A 19,868-nucleotide genomic window follows, 5' to 3' on the forward strand; every position below is an offset into this window, starting at 1 on the left:
CCATGAGACCAGCCTTGGTGCGCATGCAGGCTGTGACCCCAAGGCTCGGGAGGGGTTGCAGGTGGCACAAGGATGCATCGCGAGGGTGAAAAAGGTGAGAAGACCCTTCTTGCCAGGGAATGGGCTGGGGCCCCTGTTCTGTGTCCGGAGCCAGAGGGTTCTGTGTGGGGTGCCTGGAGCAGAGGTGGCGCCGGTGGCTGGACCCCGCAGCTCTCTGCCAGCTCCGGCCTGGGCGTACGCTAACCCCGCAGACAGGGCCGTGCACTGCGGGAGGTCGGGGTGTTTAAAGCAGGGCGTAGGTTTTGTTGCAGCTGCTGGAGGGGAAGCCGGAGGTCCCCAGCGAAGTTGCTTTAATGTAAGCCGGCAGAGATGGTGAAATTGCAGCTTTCTGCGGCAGGGCTGAGGGACTCCTGCGGGCGCTGCGGTGAGAGCAGAGACTGGGCCGTGCCCCTGAGGCTGGGGGAAAGGTGGGGGGCTGACCCAGGTTTTGGTTCAGGCCCTGGTCAGGCTGGAGGGGGCCTGGCTGCAAGCAGCCCCCTGTATTGTGATGCAGGAGACGCTGCTCCCAGGGCTCGCTTTGATCCTGCTGCTCCCGGGCCCCCGAGTCGTTCCCAGATTTCTGTCTGCCCTGCCTTTGGCAGCAAGCCCAGCTCCAGCCAGCTGGGGACTGTGCCCTGCCCCCAGGCCGGGATTCCTCTGGCTCCAGTGCCAGTCCCCAGCAGGTGAAATGCCAGGGAAGCTGGGACTATCGGTGCCCTTTCCCCTCCATTGTGGGCCCATTCAGGGCCAGGACTCCTCCCCAGTCTCCTGGCCGCCGGGCTCGGTTGTGCAGGCCGCCCGGTGCATGCAAGCAGGAGATGCATGCGCCATGGCCCCGGGGAGAGGCATGAGGGGCGGAGGCGGTTGCAGAATTCTCCCCACCTGGAACCAGCTGTGCTCACCACCGGCACCTTAGGACATGAGGAGCCCTCCTGCTGCCCCCTGATGGGAAGCGTCTGCACTGTGGCTTCCCCTTCCCCGGGCAGGGCAGGGCGGAGGCTCACGGGGCAGGGCAGTGTGGAGGAAGCATGCTCTGGTGCTGCCCACCCTGGTTGTTCGCAGCAGCGATCAGCAGCCCACCCCACTCTCCTGCCCCGCTGCAGGCAGGGACGGGCTGAGAGGATGCTCCGGGGGCAGCCGGGGCCAGTCTGATGCGGCCGTGCCGTTGCAGGAGCCCCTGATGGAAGAGTACAGCATCGCCACGCAGGTGTGGAAGCTCAGCTCCTGTGACATGTGTGAACTCGCTCGCAACAGTGTGCTGATGAGCGGCTTCTCCCACAAGGTAACGCCGGGGTCCCCCACCCCCGGGCACGGCCCCTTGTGCTCCGAGAGCCCAGCACGCGCTCCAAGCCTGGCCCGCTCAATAGCGTACAGGCCACGCTGCGGAACCTCGGCAGGTTCCTGCCCCCAGCCTGGCGTTGGGGGCGCTGTGCTCTGTACCCCACACCCCCCATCTCCAGCCTCCCCCCCACCCCACCCCCGCCTGGCGTTAGGGGGCGCTGTGCTCTCTACCCCACACCCCCCCATCTCCAGCCTCCCCTCCCCCCCCAGCCTGGCGTTAGGGGGCGCTGTGCTCTGTACCCCACACCCCCCATCTCCAGCCTCCCCTCCCCCCCCAGCCTGGCGTTGGGGGCGCTGTGCTCTGTACCCCACACCCCCCATCTCCAGCCTCCCCTCCCCCCCCCAGCCTGGCGTTAGGGGGCGCTGTGCTCTGTACCCCACACCCCCCATCTCCAGCCTCCCCTCCCCCCCCAGCCTGGCGTTGGGGGCGCTGTGCTCTGTACCCTACACCCCCCCATCTCCAGCTTCCCCTCCCCCCCCAGCCTGGCGTTAGGGGGCGCTGTGCTCTGTACCCCACACCCCCCATCTCCAGCCTCCCCTCCCCCCCCCCAGCCTGGCGTTGGGGGCGCTGTGCTCTGTACCCTACACCCCCCATCTCCAGCCTCCCCTCCCCCCCCAGCCTGGCGTTGGGGGCGCTGTGCTCTGTACCCTACACCCCCCATCTCCAGCCTCCCCCCCCACCCCACCCCCGCCTGGCGTTAGGGGGCGCTGTGCTCTGTACCCTACACCCCCCCATCTCCAGCCTCCCCTCCCCCCCCCAGCCTGGCGTTAGGGGGCGCTGTGCTCTGTACCCCACCCCCCCCCATCTCCAGCCTCCCCCCACCCCACTCCCGCCTGGCGTTAGGGGGCGCTGTGCTCTGTACCCCACACCCCCCATCTCCAGCCTCCCCTCCCCCCCCAGCCTGGCGTTAGGGGGCGCTGTGCTCTGTACCCTACACCCCCCATCTCCAGCCTCCCCTCGCCCCCCAGCCTGGCGTTAGGGGGCGCTGTGCTCTGTACCCTACACCCCCCCATCTCCAGCCTCCCCTCCCCCCCCAGCCTGGCGTTAGGGGGCGCTGTGCTCTGTACCCTACACCCCCCATCTCCAGCCTCCCCTCCCCCCCCAGCCTGGCGTTAGGGGGCGCTGTGCTCTGTACCCTACACCCCCCCATCTCCAGCTTCCCCTCTCCCCCCAGCCTGGCGTTGGGGGCGCTGTGCTCTGTACCCCACACCCCCCATCTCCAGCCTCCCCTCCCCCCCCAGCCTGGCGTTGGGGGCGCTGTGCTCTGTACCCCACACCCCCCATCTCCAGCCTCCCCTCCCCCCCCAGCCTGGCGTTGGGGGCGCTGTGCTCTGTACCCCACACCCCCCATCTCCAGCCTCCCCTCCCCCCCCAGCCTGGCGTTAGGGGGCGCTGTGCTCTGTACCCCACACCCCCCATCTCCAGCCTCCCCTCCCCCCCCAGCCTGGCGTTAGGGGGCGCTGTGCTCTGTACCCCACACCCCCCATCTCCAGCCTCCCCTCCCCCCCCAGCCTGGCGTTAGGGGGCGCTGTGCTCTGCACCCTACACCCCCCATCTCCAGCCTCCCCTCCCCCCCCAGCCTGGCGTTAGGGGGCGCTGTGCTCTGTACCCTACACCCCCCCATCTCCAGCTTCCCCCCCCCCCCCCAGCCTGGCGTTAGGGGGCGCTGTGCTCTGTACCCCACACCCCCCATCTCCAGCCTCCCCTCCCCCCCCCAGCCTGGCGTTGGGGGCGCTGTGCTCTGTACCCTACACCCCCCATCTCCAGCCTCCCCCCCACCCCACCCCCGCCTGGCGTTAGGGGGCGCTGTGCTCTGTACCCCACACCCCCCATCTCCAGCCTCCCCTCCCCCCCCAGCCTGGCGTTGGGGGCGCTGTGCTCTGTACCCTACACCCCCCCATCTCCAGCCTCCCCTCCCCCCCCAGCCTGGCGTTAGGGGGCGCTGTGCTCTGTACCCTACACCCCCCCCATCTCCAGCCTCCCCCCCCCCCCAGCCTGGCGTTGGGGGGTGCTGTGCTCTGTACCCTACACCCCCCCATCTCCAGCCTCCCCTCCCCCCCCAGCCTGGCGTTGGGGGCGCTGTGCTCTGTACCCTACACCCCCCATCTCCAGCCTCCCCACCCCCCCCAGCCTGGCGTTAGGGGGCGCTGTGCTCCTGTACCCTAAACCCCCCCATCTCCAGCCTCCCCTCGCCCCCCAGCCTGGCGTTAGGGGGTGCTGTGCTCTGTACCCTAAACCCCCCATCTCCAGCCTCCCCCCCCCCGCCTGGCGTTAGGGGGTGCTGTGCTCTGTACCCTACACCCCCCATCTCCAGCCTCCCCCCCCCCCCCCAGCCTGGCGTTGGGGGCGCTGTGCTCTGTACCCTAAACCCCCCATCTCCAGCCTCCCCCCCACCCCCCCCCCGCCTGGCGTTAGGGGGTGCTGTGCTCTGTACCCTAAACCCCCCATCTCCAGCCTCCCCCCCACCCCACCCCCGCCTGGCGTTAGGGGGCGCTGTGCTCTGTACCCTAAACCCCCCATCTCCAGCCTCTCCCCCCCGCCTGGCGTTAGGGGGTGCTGTGCTCTGTACCCTAAAACCCCCCATCTCCAGCCTCCCCCCCCCCCGCCTGGCGTTAGGGGGCGCTGTGCTCTGTACCCTACACCCCCCCATCTCCAGCCTCCCCCCCCCCCGCCTGGCGTTAGGGGGCGCTGTGCTCTGTACCCCACACCCCCCATCTCCAGCCTCCCCTCCCCCCCCAGCCTGGCGTTAGGGGGCACTGTGCTCTGTACCCTACACCCCCCATCTCCAGCCTCCCCTCCCCCCCCAGCCTGGCGTTAGGGGGCGCTGTGCTCTGTACCCTACACCCCCCATCTCCAGCCTCCCCTCCCCCCCCAGCCTGGCGTTAGGGGGCGCTGTGCTCTGTACCATACACCCCCCATCTCCAGCCTCCCCTCCCCCCCCAGCCTGGCGTTAGGCGGCGCTGTGCTCTGTACCTTATACCCCCCATCTCCAGCCTCTCCCCCCCGCCTGGCGTTAGGGGGCGCTGTGCTCTGTACCCTAAACCCCCCATCTCCAGCCCCCAGCCTGGCGTTAGGGGATGCTGTGCTCTGTACCCTAAACCCCCCATCTCCAGCCTCTCCCCCCCAGCCTGGCGTTAGGCGGCGCTGTGCTCTGTACCCTAAACCCCCCATCTCCAGCCTCCCCCCCCCCCGAGCCTGGCGTTAGGGGGCGCTGTGCTCTGTACCTTATACCCCCCATCTCCAGCCTCTCCCCCCCGCCTGGCGTTAGGGGGCGCTGTGCTCTGTACCCTAAACCCCCCATCTCCAGCCCCCCAGCCTGATGTTAGGGGGCGCTGTGCTCTGTACCCTACACCCCCCATCTCCAGCCTACCCTCCCCCCCCACCTGGCGTTAGGGGGCGCTGTGCTCTGTACCCTAAACCCCCCCATCTCCAGCCCCCCAGCCTGGCGTTAGGGGGCGCTGTGCTCTGTACCCCGCCCATGCCCTATCTCCCAGCACTGCTGCAGAGGGGCCTGTGGTGCTGGAGGGGAGGTCCTGTCGAGTGGCACACGCTGCTTCTGCCAGAGTCCGTGCCGCAGCGCGGTGCCAGGGGCTCTGTGCTTCCGGAGCTGCATTGCCTTTCAGGCGAGACACAAACCAGAGGCTGGGACCTTTCGTGCCTGTTACTGAGCCCCTGGCACATCGTCCGGAGGGTGAGGGGTTGGCCAGATTCCAGCTCTAGCTATTCCATGCCTGCTCCATGAATCCCCCAGCGCATCTTGGATACGGGGTTCTTGTTCACTCTCCAGCCGTGACTGTTACATAGTATTGCTGCACTCTGTTATACGACTGCTGCTCCCCACCCCAGAGGTGGCTGCATTTCAGCAGCGGGTAAAGGCACCTCTCCCAGCCAGCATGTGATCCATCAGGCTGAAAGTCTCATCCTGAGACCTCCTGAGCATCCGTCTCTGCCCTCTTTCCCAGGTGAAGAGCTACTGGCTGGGACCCAATTACCTGAAGGAAGGGTCCGAGGGGAATGACATCAGACGCACCAATGTGCCAGACATCCGGGTGAGCTACCGCTTTGAGACGCTGTGCCAGGAGCTGACACTCATCACGCAGGCCGTGCAGACGGCGGAGCTGGAGACCATCCAGGAAGAGGACTCCCTAACCATGAGCTCCAGCCTGGGCACGCAGTGAAGGACGCTTGTCTGCGCGCTCCCCGCAGGGGGCTGGCCTGGCGCATGAGAACCCCCTGCTGCCTTTCATAGCATCTGCACTCTTGGCCCCGGGGATCCTGTCCGTTCCCTGTCGTTGGGTTCGCTGCATTCCCCTTTGCTTGGTGTTTCCTCGAGGAAGGGGCTCATTCTCTTTCCTGAGCGGCTGCCTTTGGGAATGGGCTGGGGCCTTTTTAGTTGGTTGCTTTGGGTTGTTAGTTTTCTTCTGCGTTTGTTCTACCTTTTTTTTTTTTTTTTTACTCCTGCTGGACTCTAGCGTGAGGGTCTGCTGGGCCGTTTGGGGGCACTAGTGCAGAGGGAGCTGGGTGGAAGGCCGGGAGCATGGATCCTGGCACCATGGGGAGAGGAGACACGAGGGGCTTGGCGTGTAACCGCACAGGCCCCGGTGAGAGGCTTGGAGGTGCTAGTGAGCCTGCGGCAGGCAACTGTGGCATGAGCGTGCTGGCGTGCAAACTCTGGTACGTGTCAAGGGGCTGGCACCCCTCTCGCTTGGTGGGGGTGCACGTGGGTGGGGGCTGCTGGAGCATGGTGCTCTGGGCAGGTGCCATGCTCTGGGCAGGTGCCATGCCCAGCGTGGCTTGTGTTATGCCTGGGAAAGGTGTTGCCTTGAGATTGTCAGTCCGGTGAGTTCTGTGGCTGGATGTCTCTGTGTCTGGAGCTGTAGCCATGAGGGCAGGTGGCTGAGAGCTGGGCATGCCCTTGCCCAGGCCTCCAGCCTGCTGCAGCCATGCCCCCTGCCCCACGAGGCTGAGCTCTATGGGCCACGGTGCTGGGGGCTGGCTGGGCCGTGGACTTCGCCAAGAAAGGAGGATCCACCCTCCAGATTCCTCAAACGGTGACACCTGAGTCCTCCGACCCAGCCTGTGGTCCTGCCTGGAATGGGGGGAAGGCCAGGGGCCGGGGCAGAGGTATTTTTAACTCCGTACGCATCTAGTGTCAGTCTGAGCATTTCTCTGTCAGTGGCAAGGGAGGGCCCTGGGCGTCTTTATTAACCCTCTAGCTCCTGGGAACCGCCCAGTCAGGGCAGTCACAGCCAGCCTAGTCTCTCGGGGGCAGTTCCTGTGGGAGACCCCGGGAGCTCCCTGGCAGCAGTAGGGAGCGAGGCCCCAGTTGTCTGTGCCTGGTGCCCAACTTCGTCTGGGTGTGTTGGGCTGCAGAACCATTCTCCCACATGCGCTGCTTCGCAGCTGTCCCCGGCCCCTGCTGAGCCACCGCGGCCCCACCTGCTCTGCTCCCATGCATCAGGGGCCGGCCATGGGCTTGCAGAGCGCTCTGTGGCCAAGTCCCTGTGGCATTACCCAGAGGGGCCCTAGATCTGACGGGCCCCTCCCCCCCCCCCCACCTCTGTTCTAGGGTCCTGGACTACCGAGACGGGACAGTGCCAGTGTCCAGGGGGTGGGGAAGGAACCGTCTCTGGCTCCCCATGGAACGGATCCAGACCACATGCTCCCCGCCCCTGCGACTGCTGTGAGGAAGAGAGGCCCTGCCCGCTCTGCTGGGGTGCAGTGCGGAGCTCAGCCCCCCAGGTCCCCTTGAAGGGAAGTTTTTATAGGTTGGGGGGTGACCCCTTCGCTGGGGAGGGGCTGGCTGTATGTGGCTGGGGCCAGAGCTGCCCACCCTGCCCTAGAAACAGGCCCCTGGACTCTGTGCCCTTGTGTCTCCCTCCTGCATTTGGGCCCCGTGTAGCCAGTACAGCTAGGCAGCCCTGGCACCACACCCATCTCGCTGCCATGGTGAGAGATCAGGGGGTTGCGCATGGGCGGGAGGTTCCCTGCCCCCACTGGCTCCTGGGAGCAGCCCCCCATGCTGGGGCAAAGCTCAGCTCCCTCCCCCCTTAACTCTGGTCACAGTCACTGCCTGGGCCCATATGTGCGGGGCGCTCTCCTCCATCCATCCCCGTCCCCTTGCTCCTCCCCACGCGCCCGCCCAGCCCAGGGGACGGTCCTCACCCGGCTCCCTCCAGGGCTGTTCGGTCAGCTGGACCTGTTCCCCCAGAGCCCCGGCCACAGCAGGCTGCTCCCGCTCTGACCCTCCAGGTCCTGTCAGACAATTCCAGCAGCCGCACCCTGGCCACTGGCCTAGCTGATGTCTGGGGGCGCCCAGGCCCTGTCCCAGAGCATTCACGGTGGGGCTGGTCCATGGGGGGTAGGAGCTCTCCGTCCATGTGTTAGTCCTGCCCCATGCCCCTTACCTGGGGTCCTGGTGCTGGAAGCTCTGAGGAGCCGTCACTGCCCTGCAGGCTCTGGCCGATGCTGGCGCACAGAGCAGTGCAGATCAGAGCCACAAGCAGGGTCCAAAGCAGAGGGTCTCTGCAGATCCTGGCTAAGGAGTGGGGGCGGGGACTATCCACCCAGTGGCCAGGTTTATCAGTAGGGGATTATCCCCCATACTCGACCCCCTGCTTCACTGGAGCCTGTCCCACTTCTCCGTGCTGCCTAAGCCCAGAAAGTTTTGATTTCTGTGTACCTTAGAGCTGTATTTTACCCTCCCACTCACACTCTGGTGTTGCTGTGTCATTCGATTAACAGCCGGCACGCAGTCGTTGTTCTCCATTGTCATGTCAAAAAAGAGCATGATCAATAAATACAAACTATTTAAGTAAACTCCCGGGTTGTGTGTGACTCCCTGAGTGGGGTGGGGACATGGGACCCGCCTTCAGACCGCGATTCCACTGCTCATCGCTGTGCCGATTTCTACGTGCAAATGGCTGCAGGAGCCGTGAATCACTAATAATGCTCAGGCCTCGCTGTGGCTCTGGCTCCCAGTTGCCTTCCAAGCCTGCGATTAAACCCTGGTGCCTGTGGGATGGGTTATTACCCCTCATCTTCCAGATCAGGAAACAGGCGCAGCCCAAGTCAGTGGCACAGCCAGGATTGAACCCGGGCGCCCGGCACACGCTGCTCTGTCAGTTAGCTTGTGCTCAAGCCTGGTCCTTGGAGAGCTCAGAGCAGCAGAGGGGACGGGTAGGTACTAAAGATGAAAGCACCAGGCTCCTGCCTCTTTCTAATGTGCAGGACACACTGAGTTAGTGGATTTTGACCCTCGGGAACAGTTCACACCGTGGTAGGGAAGCAAAAGGGTCCGTCCGAAGAACGCCTGCAGCTGACCGTCACCATCAGCAGCCGTGTCCCGACAGTGGTGTTCAAGGGAACCAGTACAAGACAGTAGGTTTATGGCCCTTGTGTGGCATTTGTGCCATGGTGAAATGTCCGAGGGCTCCAGCAAAGCCGGACGCGTCCAGCCTTCAGCTTTCGGAAGACACGCAGGAGAATATGAAACCTCACGTCCTTCAAGCCTTAATGGAAAACCACAAAAAGGGGCATAATCCCAGTTTGTTTGTTAACTCCAGTGCAGGCCCCCTCTAACCTGGTTCGGCCTTTGGGGTAGATGGGTCCGAATCATTGCAGCACTGCTCGGGGGGGAGGGGGTGACTGAGCTGGGAGAACAAGGGCTCTGGTGGGAGCAGCCATTGCTGGCTGCCCTTTTCGGGGGGCATCATGTCCTAGTGTAGCTGGGGCCTGCGAGGGTCTGTCTGCGCTGCCGTGCCAGGCTGGGATTACAGCATGGGCGGACCTACCCGGGCGAGCTCTAATCACACACTGCAGCATAGACACCCTGAAAGAGTGGTTTTCAAACGGCGGGTCGCGGCCCGGGACTGGCTGGCAGTGGCTCTGGTCAGCACCACGGACTGGGCCGTGAAAAGTCCCGTTGGCAGCACTGCCGGCTAAGGCAGGCTGGTCCCTTCCTCTTCCGACACCGCGCCGGCCCCCGGAGCAGCCAGCAGCAGGTCCGGCTCCTAGAGGGGGGCCATGGGGCTCCATGCACAGCCCCTGCCCTGAGCACCATCTGCACACTCCTATTGGCTGGGAACTGGCCAATCGGAGCTTTGCGGGGACGGTGCCTACAGGTGAGAGCCGCGCGCCTCTGCCTAGGAGCCGAACCTGCTGCCGGCCACTTCCAGAGTCGCGGCCGGCGGTGCCAGGACAGGCAGGAAACCTGCCATAGCCCCCTGCTGACTGAGGTAGGCCTGGGTCCCAACCCCCTGAGCCCCCCAACCCAGAGCCCCCTCCTGCACCCCGAGCCCCCATCCCTGGCCCCACCCAGAGCCTGCACCCCAAACCCCCATCCCTGGCCCCGCCCCAGAGCCTGCACCCCTGGCCCAGAGCCCTTACCCCCTCTCGCACCCCAACCCTGAGCCCCCCAACCCAGAGCCCCCTCCTGCACCCCAAACCCCCATCCCTGGCCCCACCCAGAGCCTGCACCCCTGGCCCAGAGCCCTTACCCCCTCTCGCACCCCAACCCTGAGCCCCCCAATCCAGAGCCCCCTCCTGCACCCCAAACCCCCATCTCTGGCCCCAGTCCAGAGCCTGTACCCCCGGCCCAGAGCCCTTACCGCCTCTCACACCCCAACCCCCTGCCCCAACCCTGAGCCCCCCAACCCAGAGCCCCCTCCTGCACCCCAGAGCCCCCTCCTGCACCCCAAACCCCCATCTCTGGCCCCAGCCCAGAGCCTGCACCCCCAGCCCAGAGCCCTTACCCCCTCTTGCACCCCAACCCCCTGCCCCAACCCTGAGCCCCCCAACCCAGAGCCCCCTCCTGCACCCCAAACCCCCATCCCTGGCCCCAGCCCAGAGCTTGCACCCCCGGCCCAGAGCCCTTACCCCCTCTCGCACTCCAACCCTGAGCCCCCCCCAAACCCAGAGCCCCCCTCCTGCACCCAAAACCCCTCATCCCTGGTCCCACCCCAGAGCCTGCACCCCTGGCCCAGAGCCCTTACCCCCTCTCACACCCCAACCCCCTGCCCCAACCCTGAGCCCCCCCAAACCCAGAGCCCCCTCCTGCACCCCAAATCCCTCATCACCAGCCCCAGCCCAGAGCCCTGACCCCCTTCCCCAGCCAAGAGGTCCCTTCCACACCCTGAAGCCCTCATTCCTGGCCCCACCCCACAGCCCTCACCCCGGCACCCCAACCCTTTGCTGCAGCCCTGAGCCCCTCCCAAACCCCTCATCCCCAGTTCCACTGGGTCACGGGCATCAACAATTTTCTTCAACTGGGTTGCCAGAAAAAAAACTTTGAAAATCACTGCCCAAAAATACCCAGTTTGCACGGGGTGAGTGGCTGATTCCGAGAGAGTGATGCTGGCAGCAAGGAGCAGAGAGTCGAGTCTCAGAGGAGATATTCCAAAAGGCTCTGCTAGTTTGAGTGAGCGTTGTGTGTTTAGGTGCCCACGTTGCCTTAGTCACAGCTAACAAGAGATGTAGTCAGTTATTAAAAGTTTCCCAGGGTGAGCTGCATATGCTCAGCACCTGTGCAAATCAGGCGTGGGGGTGGGGAGGGTCTTGATTTGGGCATAAGAAAGGGGCCAGCCAATCCAAAATGGCCTCCCCCCCCCACTTTTCCCAGTTCTAATGAGCCATAGATTCTAGCTTGCAGTGTTATTGTAGCCATGTTGGCCACAGGATTGATTCCAGGGCTAGAAGAGACCATTCCTGTCACCCCCCCGCCCCCGATCTCCTGCAGACCACAGGCCTGAAAACCCCACCCAGTGACTCCTGCCTCCAGCCTGTGTCTCGGGGGTTACAGCTACCCCATGTTCCAAACAGCCAGTTTTGCAATCCCACAGGCAGTCCCTGGCAAGCTGGGCTGTGAATCAGCCACGTGCTAAGTGTCTACGTAGGCCCTCCTGAGGTGCACCAACAGTTCGCGTTGATCTAGTCCTGTTTCAAAGTGGGGTAGCTCAAAGCGTGCTAAGGAACTGTTCGCGTGGGGCAGGCTCATGTGGGGGAGATTCACGCCCCAGCTTGCCATGCACTAAGCGAGCTCTCTGAGCCGACCCTTTCCGTGCTAATCTAGTGCACTAGTAGAAGCGGCCCCACGGCTGGTGATGATGCCAGGTGCAGCGTGCGCCTCCTCCTTGGCTCTGTTCTGCTAACACCTGCCACCAGCAAAGGCTTTGCAGGGCTCGGCTGGAGTCTGCTCCCCAGGGTCCGGACCCGCTTGGGGCCGTATACTGGACGGGGAACCGTATGCTGCAGCCAGAGCCGGTTACGCTCTCTGCTAGGGTTCTGTTCCCCTCTGAAGATTCCCACGTGGGACAGAGGCTCTAGTACTGGCTGGGGAACCAGACCGGTAGGGGGAAGGTCACAAGCAGTACGACAGCCGGCGTGAGTCCAAGAGAGATGACGCGTGAGCGAGAACACGGGGGATCATGGGGGACTTGGGCTGAGCACTGGCCGCCCAGTGGAGTCACAGCCCCTGCCCAGGTGCCCAGGCTCCCCATACAATGTGTGGGGAGAGCCAGGCACTGAAGGGGGAGGGGGGCAAAGCCGTTTCTAGATCCAGCCCCTAAGTGCCACAGCAGGGGCCTACGCCCAAGATTTAGATCCTCAAAACCCCAGGGAGAGGGGACCTGCTGGCTCTGCAGTGAACCTGCTGGCTCCAATCAGTGGGGTGCTGAGGCCATGGCAAATCCCCAATTCGAAGGGTGTGATCATTTCTGCCCTGACATGGACGAGACCTCGTGTCCTGGTGTTAGGGGGCGCTGTGCTTCATATCCGACGCATCTCCCAGCCTCCTGCTCGGCGTTAGGGGATGCTGTGCTCTGTACCCTACACATCCCCAGCCCCCCTGCCCGGTGCTAGGGGCGCTGCATTCTGTACCCTGTACCCCCCATCTCCCAGCCTCCTGCCTGGCGTTAGGGGCGCTGTGCTCTGTACCCTAAATATTCCCCTAGTCCTCCTGCCTGTCATTAGGGGGCACTGCAGTCTGTGCCCTACATATTCACTCATCTCTCAGCCCCCCTGCCCGGTGTTAGGGGACGCTGTGCTCTGTACCCTACACATCCCAATGGGCTGTGATGGGATATTAGATGGGGTGGGATCTGAGTTACCCAGGAAAGAATTTTCTGTAGTATCTGGCTGATGAATCTTGCCCATATGCTCAGGGTTTAGCTGATCGCCATATTTGGGGTCGGGAAGGAATTTTCCTCCAGAGCAGATTTGAAGAGGCCCTGGAGGTTTTTCGCCTTCCTCTGTAGCATGGGGCATGGGTCACTTGCTGGAGGATTCTCTGCTCCTTGAAGTCTTTAAACCATGATTTGAGGACTTCAATAGCTCAGACGTAGGTGAGAGGTTTTTTCGCAGGAGTGGGTGGGTGAAATTCTGTGGCCTGCGTTGTGCAGGAGATCGGACCAGATGATCACAATGGTCCCTTCTGACCTAAATATCTATGAATCTATGAATCCCCAGCCCCAGCCTCCTGCCCGGCATTAGGGGCGCTGTGCTCTGTACCCCCCATCTCTCAGCCCTGCCTGTCCGGCGTTAGGGGACGCTGCATTCTGTACCCGGTACCTCCCCATCTCCCAGCCTCCTGCCCGGCATTAGGGGCGCTGTGCTCTGTACCCGGAACCTCCCCATCTCCCAGCCTCCTGCCCGGCATTAGGGGCGCTGTGCTCTGTACCCTACACATCCCCAGCCCCCAGCCTGGTGTTAGGCAGTTTCTAGTGTCTGTGAACTTACTGGACGTTCCGGAGTCTATCAGCACATGCTGTGGGTGTAGACAGGACCCGACGCTGGAACCTGACCTGGAGGTGGGATTGGCCACTGTCCTGGCGGTTAGGACACAGGCAGGTTGTAGAGGGGCTCTGCGCAGGGACCCGATTCTGCCTTTCTGTCCCGCCACATCCCCTCTAATGAGGCTGAACCCGCCCATCTCCCCAGACTCAGCAGAGCACAGGACTTGGGGGGCACCTGCTGGCACAGTGGCGTCAATCCCCACCATACAGGCAGGGTTCCTTCAGCCAACGATAGCCCTTCTCTCGAGCCCCAAGCGCCTGTGTGTCATGGCTGCCTGCAGGAGTTCAGCAACTTCCTGGGGGGAGGGAACAGGGCCTGGCTAGTGTGAAGTTACTGACGTAAACTGTGACCGTATAGATCATTGTTGCAACCACTGTTCTATATTTGCAGCAAATATTGTACAAAGGAGGTCCAGTGAGGTGTCTATGGAAAGGTTATGCTTTGCTGGTTATGATGACGCTGTCTGTCTGTGTGTATCACTTTTGTAGTTGAAGTTGGTCAGCTTCTTGAGAAGGGACTATTCTCAGTAAGTGCCCAATCAAGAAACACTTAACTGACAATGGACTTTGGGAGACGCCAGTCCACATCTGATCTTTCCTGGGAATGTTCAAACTAACATGTAAACAATGGCGTCAGCCTGTAAAGAACTGAGTCATGCAGGGACATGTGACTTGCCCATGTGACTCCAAACTCCATCTTGCTGTGACTTTGCACAGGAGGACCAAGGGGTTCCCACCCACAAGAGAAAGAATATAAAAGGCCATGGAAACCCCTCCATTTTGTCTTCAGTCCTGCTTCTGACTTCTGGAGGAACCTTGCTGCAAACTGAAGCTTGAACAAAGGACTCAATGACCCATCCCAGCTGGGGACGTTCTCCAGAGACTTGATTTGAACCTGCAGTTTATTCCATCACTGCTGCAAGCCTGAACCAAGAACTTTGCCATCACTGTATGTCATTGATTCCTGTTAACCAGTTCTAGCTCTCATCTATATTTCTTTCTTTTTTTGAATAAACCTTTAGATTTTAGATTCTAAAGGATTGGCAACAGCGTGATTTGTGGGTAAGATCTGACTTGTATATTGACCTGGGTCTGGGGTTTGGTCCTTTGGGATCGGGAGAACCGTTTTTCTTTTACTGGGATATTGGTTTTCATAACCAGTCATCCCCATAACGAGTGGCACTGGTGGTGATACTGGGAAACTGGAGTGTCTAGGGAATTGCTTGTATTACTTATGGTTAGCCAGTGGGGTGAAACCAAAGTCCTCTCTGTCTGGCTGGTTTGGTGTGCCTTAGAAGTGGAGAAACCCCAGCCTTGGGCTGTAACTGCCCTGTTCTAAGCAATTTGTCGTGAATTGATACTCTCAGAAGTGTCCCACCAAAGGCCGCATTGTTACAGCTAGGCAGGGGCTCAAACCGGTGAGTGTCAGTTTGGATCCCAGCTAGCCGTAGGGGTGCAACAGGGGGGCGGGGGGATCAACTCCAGCCTGTTCGTCATAAACCTTGTCTCTGAGGCCTCAGTGGAAATGGGGATGTTCCCCTGGCAGCATGCAGGTGCAAAGGACTTGAGAGGGAGGTGGCAGACGTGCCCTTTTGATGCCCATGCCTGAGCACATGGGGAGAGCAGGGGCGCAGGCACTGCTCCGTGGTGCAGTTGGCAAATGTCTGCGACTCGCGTGTCCTGGGTGCACACGCCCTGAAAGTGGAACGTGTACAGGCCCAGCCCAGTCTGAAGAGTGCCAGCTCCTGGGTCTGGGAAGTCACCGTTTTTTTTACAAGAGCTGGAAACTGACATTGGATAAGCCAGGAACTCCTGATCAGCGCTTTTGACCCACCTAGCGCAGAGAACGGGGGGACACAAAGGCTGAGCTGAAGCTAGATTCATGCTCTCCAGGATGCCAGAGCGCCCTCATGCTCTAGCTGAAGATGGCCTGGGGGTTCCCAGCATTGCCCTCCTGCTGTTTCTCTCTGGGAGCCCTTGCCCTTCAGCCTGGCTTGTCTGTTCTCAGGAGGCTGCGTGCTGCCAGGTGCACATCCCCAGCACGGAGTCCCTGGTTTAATGCCAGGGGACGGCTACTGGAAGGAAATGTACCGCCATGCCAAGACTGGGAACAGGCTGGTGATAAGGCCCTGGGGCGCCTGGCATGTCAGTACCCAGCAGGAGCCAAGTGCCCCCTGGAGCCATCTGTCAAGCGCTGAGTCCCTCCTGTGCTGGGCTCCAGACAAGCCAGGAACTGGCCCCGTGACTCGCAGAGCAGGTGTATCAGTCTCACAGCAGCAGCTCATTCTGCTCAACATGAACTCGCTCCTGCCTGACACTGGCAACAGTCTTAGCCTGCTCCAGCCCTGGTCTCACTCCAGCCTCACTCCACCCACGCCCTGGCCTCCTGCCTCCAGCTCCGACCACTAGGCCGGACCACCTCCATCACCTTTGCTGACATCATCACTTCCAGAGGGAATGGCACTGAGGTTGCCGGGGGAACAGGCATTCTCAGGTTGCAGGAGCCATTGTTCTAGTTACCAGGCCAGTCCGATGCCAGGCCAGTCCCCCGGAGCTCTGGAGAGGGCTGGGGCTGCATTAGGACACCTGCCGTGCAGCTGCTGGAGAGTCAGCAGGAGACATTGGGTGAGGAATGGACCCCCCAGGGCAGGGGCCATTCAGGAGACCCAGCGTGGGGGGAATCAGGCCTGGGATTCTCTGCAGCAGTTGCTGCCACCCAGGCCTTGGAGAGATGAGCCACAAAACCCACACACACCGTTGCCCCTGGCACACAGCTCTGTAGCACGGGGGCCCCATATGCGTGAGGTGCAATCCAGCAGGGCCTTGGGCCAGCCCCACCCAATCGCCCTCTCCCACTGCCCCGCATGAACATGCTGGGCTTCCCCCTTCGTGCGGCCCAGCAGGGGCTTTGGCCAACCCAGCGTCCCCACGGGGGAAATGGAGCATGGTGCAGGGGGGTCAGTCCCCAGAGCGAGGGGGTGGCCAGGGGCCTGGAATGGGTTGCCCTGCTCCGCCCATCCCAGTGCGAGGGCACTATTTAGAAACTAGCAGTTGCCAGACGCATAGTGGCCCGCCCAGCCCTGTGCTGCCAGCATGCCCCTTCCCCTGGGGGGTGGGCCCATGCCGCACCACACAGCCCCCTCTACCCAACACTGGAGCAGCCCTCCAATTCCCTATGGCCAGAGCCCCCCTGGACTCACTATGCCCAGCGCTCTAACCAGACCCTGCCACAAATGCCCAGCACCCTGCACACCACCACCCCTGCCCAGCGCCCCCCTGCCCACTGCCCCACCACAACTGTCCAGCACCCCAAACAGAACCCCTACTCCCTAGTGCCCCAACACACAGATCTTCCCTGCCCCCTTCACAGCCCAGCACCACGCCCCCCCCCCCCCCGGTCCACCCCCACGCCCTGCCTCCCGGCCGGGAGGTAACTGTCTGCCAGGTTGAATCACTCTGGTCCCTCGGGGGTGGTGCAATCAGCCAGGCCAGGGCCTGCCCCAGCTGGGCTCGCTCAGGACCCACTTACCTGGAGGGGCCCAGCCAAGCCTCCCACAGTTTCCCGCCCCACACACCTGGCTGAGACTGGCCAGGCTTCTGCACCAGTCCCAGGTGGCTCAGCGCCGGGGAGTCAGGTGGGGCCCCATAGGTGGTGGGAAGCAGAGACTGCCCGGAGCCGGAGGTGCCTGGGGTCTGGCCGGGGGGCAGAGAGAAGCTGGCGGGTGGGGTCAGGGGGTGAAGAGAAGCCCTCAGCGGGCAGGCCTAGAGGAGCAAGTGGTGGGTGGGAGGAGCCAGCGGGTCTCGGGGTGCAGGGCAAGTGGAGCAGACCGGGGCCCCTTCTGAGCATGGGCCCGGCTCCATGGCGCCATTGTGAACCCGGCACTGCCGCTGGGACCCCACAGGCGATGGCTCTGGGGGGAGAGGGGCAGTTGGGTGCTGCTGGAGCGGAGCCACCGGAGTCGCCGCCAGCTGCATCACACCGGCAGCTCAGCGACTCCCCGTGGCTGAGCCCTGGCACGTGGCACTGCCTGGGCCATGGGGGGCTCTCTCAGTGCCGCTGGCGCCCTGCTCTGAGCGTCCCAGAAGCCTGCCCATCAGGACCCTGGAGGGTGGCGGATGCTGCGGGCTGGAGCTGGGCTCTCGCTGTTGGCTCGATAGGTTCCCCAGGAATGGGAGGGGGAGGAGGGGCAGGCGCTGGGGCGGCTCTCCCCACTGGACACGGGCTTCCTGAGAGCGGGGCAGGCGACAGCATTGGCCACGATCCCGTCTCTGCAGGGGCGGAAGGGGGTGATTTGTGTCAGCAGTGGGTGTAGCTGTTCCTCACTGGCTGCCACCCACCACGAGGGGCACAGCTCTGTCCTGCAGGGGGCAGCTCGAGTGGTCACCTGGCACCTCATTGCATGTGCTGGGGCCATGCTCTGGCAGTGGGGGTGAAGGGGTTAATGCCGTCTGGGCAGTCCCCACCTTCCTGAGAGCAACGGGCAGGGGCAGGGCAGCATCTCTCTGCTGGCCCGGACTGTGCAGCCGCAGTGCAGATGGCTGTGATGGGAGGTGTTCTTAATGTTTCCTCTGAATAGTGTGGGGGTGCCTCAGTTTCCCCTAGGCAGTTCTTAAGTATCTAGGGGGTGGGGTGAGGGAGTATGATCATTGCAGATTCCTAGAGGGCAGGTGTGTGCAGGGGTCTGGACACAGAGAATGGCCGACACCCTGTTTCCTGGCAACTGATGGCCTGGCCCTTCCCCCCTGCAAGGTGAGAGCTACAGGGTTGGCGATCAAAGGAATCAGGTGACCTCCTGGCCTGGGAAAGGGACAAAGCCCAGAGGAGGAGGGGCTGGGGGGAGTTTCAGTTTGGGGCTGGCTGTGACATGGAGTGAAGGGCAGACGTGGTTGTCTGACTCACTGCCCCCCAAAATGGACCCAGCTGAGGGGTCCTGTTCTCTGCACCTGTAAACTCTGTTTTAGACCATGTTCCTGTCGTCTAATAAACCTTCTGTTTTACTGGCTGGCTGAGAGTCACGTCTGACTGCGGAGTTGGGGGGCAGGACCCTCTGGCTTCCCCAGGAGCCCCGCCTGAGTGGACTCGCTGTGGGAAGCGCACGGAGGGGCAGAGGATGCTGAATGCTCCAAGGTCAGACCCAGGAAGGTGGAAGCTGTGGGAGCTGTGTGCCCTGGGGACAGGCTGCTCACAGAGAGGAGACTTCCCCAGAGTCCTGACTGGCTCCATAGGGAGCAGTTCCAGAGCATCGCCCAGGGACTCCATGACAGGAGGGTCTCTTGCCCCCAGCGGGGCAGGACTGGCAGACTCCTTTGCACTGTGGCCGCTGGGTTCAGAGGCCCTTTGCTGGCAGCAGGTTCTAGTCTCCCGTCCATGCCGTTTGCGGGATGTTGTTTCTCGGCGAAGCGCAGCGCTCTCTGCCCCAGCTGGTGAGTCCTGGTGGGGTCACTGCAGACAGCTGCAGGCTACACTAAGTCCCTGCCTGCTGGTATGAGAGAAGGCAGCACCAGCTCCCTCCACCACCCCCTGTTCTCATCCACCACCCCCCAGCTGGAGCCCCCGCAGGTGTTTCCATGTCCTGGGAGCCTGAGGCCAACGTTAGCGCATCAGTCCCGCCTCAGCCCTCCAATCCGCCCGTGTCTCTTCTCTTAGCAAAGTGAAGCCACCGCTGCGGGGCCTGGAACAATCCAGCCTGCTCGCCACCTGCTTCTGCAGCGTCTTCTCCCTGCCTCCAGCAGAGCCCACCCAGGACGTGGAGGCTGCTCTGTACATCAAGGTAAGCCCCAAACTGGCCTTGCGCAGCTGCCCCAAACCAAGTGGGAATCCTGCCAGTCGCTCATGTCCCTGCCCACTGGGTTACCTGGCACTGGCATAAGAGTGTAATAATCACAGCTTCTCGGCAGGACTTCAGCTCAGGACCTGCAGCACCAAAGCACAGGCCCCACCGCCAGAGAGAAAGGAGTAACTCCCTCATAGGGTAGCAGTAGTAGGCATTTATCCTTCACATGCACTGGCAATTAGTGGGGAACAGACACTCCCTTCACAAGCACATTCATCCCCAGTGCGTGGCTGGGGGCACAGGCCTGAGATCGGCTGCCTCAGACGCACACAGGCCAGGGGAACTGAAGCTTGGCTGGAAATCTCCCCTCCCCCTCCAATGTGGAGTCCTTCCTGACTCTTCCAGTGGGTTAGACTGTGTGCAGTGGCCTTCCTGGGGACAGCAAAGGCAGGTGAGGTCCTGTTGCCAGGAGGAGTTTTCAGTAGGTCCCCTGTGGGTACAAGTGAGTGGGTGAGCTGGAATACCGGGGGCTGCCATGGCCTGGGGGGTGTCACATGCCAGGGCATTGGTTCAGCTCCTGGCTGGGTAATGCCACTTGCTCTGGTTTCTCCTCTGCTCTGCACACAGACTCTGAAAGTCATGGATGAGATGCTGAAGGCCTTGGTGTGCGAAGATCAGAAGCCCAACCTTCTGGTGCTGCAGAACATCCTGGAGGTCTGGAGGCGTGGGGGCAGGAAGGGGACTAGTCCTGTAGCTGGGGTGGGGCTCGGGGACCAAGGCTCCATTTAATCTCAAGCATGGGACATCCCCGTGCCTTCTGCTCCTCAGAGTACGTTCTATACAAAGGTTCTTGGGGTGGAGGACCAAGTGCCCCAGCTATATCTGAGAGACGTCTGCATGGGGGTGGGGGGGGAGGTAGAGGGT

The 19,868-nt window shown here is 62.5% G+C and overlaps 1 protein-coding gene across 6 annotated transcripts in view; it reads left to right on the forward strand.

Annotated features, from left to right (window-relative positions):
* The window catches only part of AMPD2 (adenosine monophosphate deaminase 2), a 44,616-nt gene extending 36,416 nt beyond the window's left edge, over nucleotides 1–8,200 (forward strand). For all 6 annotated transcript variants that reach the window (XM_043533724.1, XM_043533726.1, XM_037885021.2 and 3 more), the window contains 2 exons: nucleotides 1,211–1,321; nucleotides 5,344–8,200. In XM_043533724.1, coding sequence (XP_043389659.1) covers nucleotides 1,211–1,321; nucleotides 5,344–5,559 — 327 coding nt within the window. In that variant the 3' untranslated portion in view covers nucleotides 5,560–8,200. The remainder of the gene's footprint in view (nucleotides 1–1,210; nucleotides 1,322–5,343) is intronic.
* Nucleotides 8,201–19,868: the final 11,668 nt, after the last annotated feature.

The sequence above is a fragment of the Chelonia mydas genome, chromosome 21 (assembly GCF_015237465.2).
Source record: "Chelonia mydas isolate rCheMyd1 chromosome 21, rCheMyd1.pri.v2, whole genome shotgun sequence".
NCBI classification, from domain to species: domain Eukaryota; kingdom Metazoa; phylum Chordata; order Testudines; family Cheloniidae; genus Chelonia; species Chelonia mydas.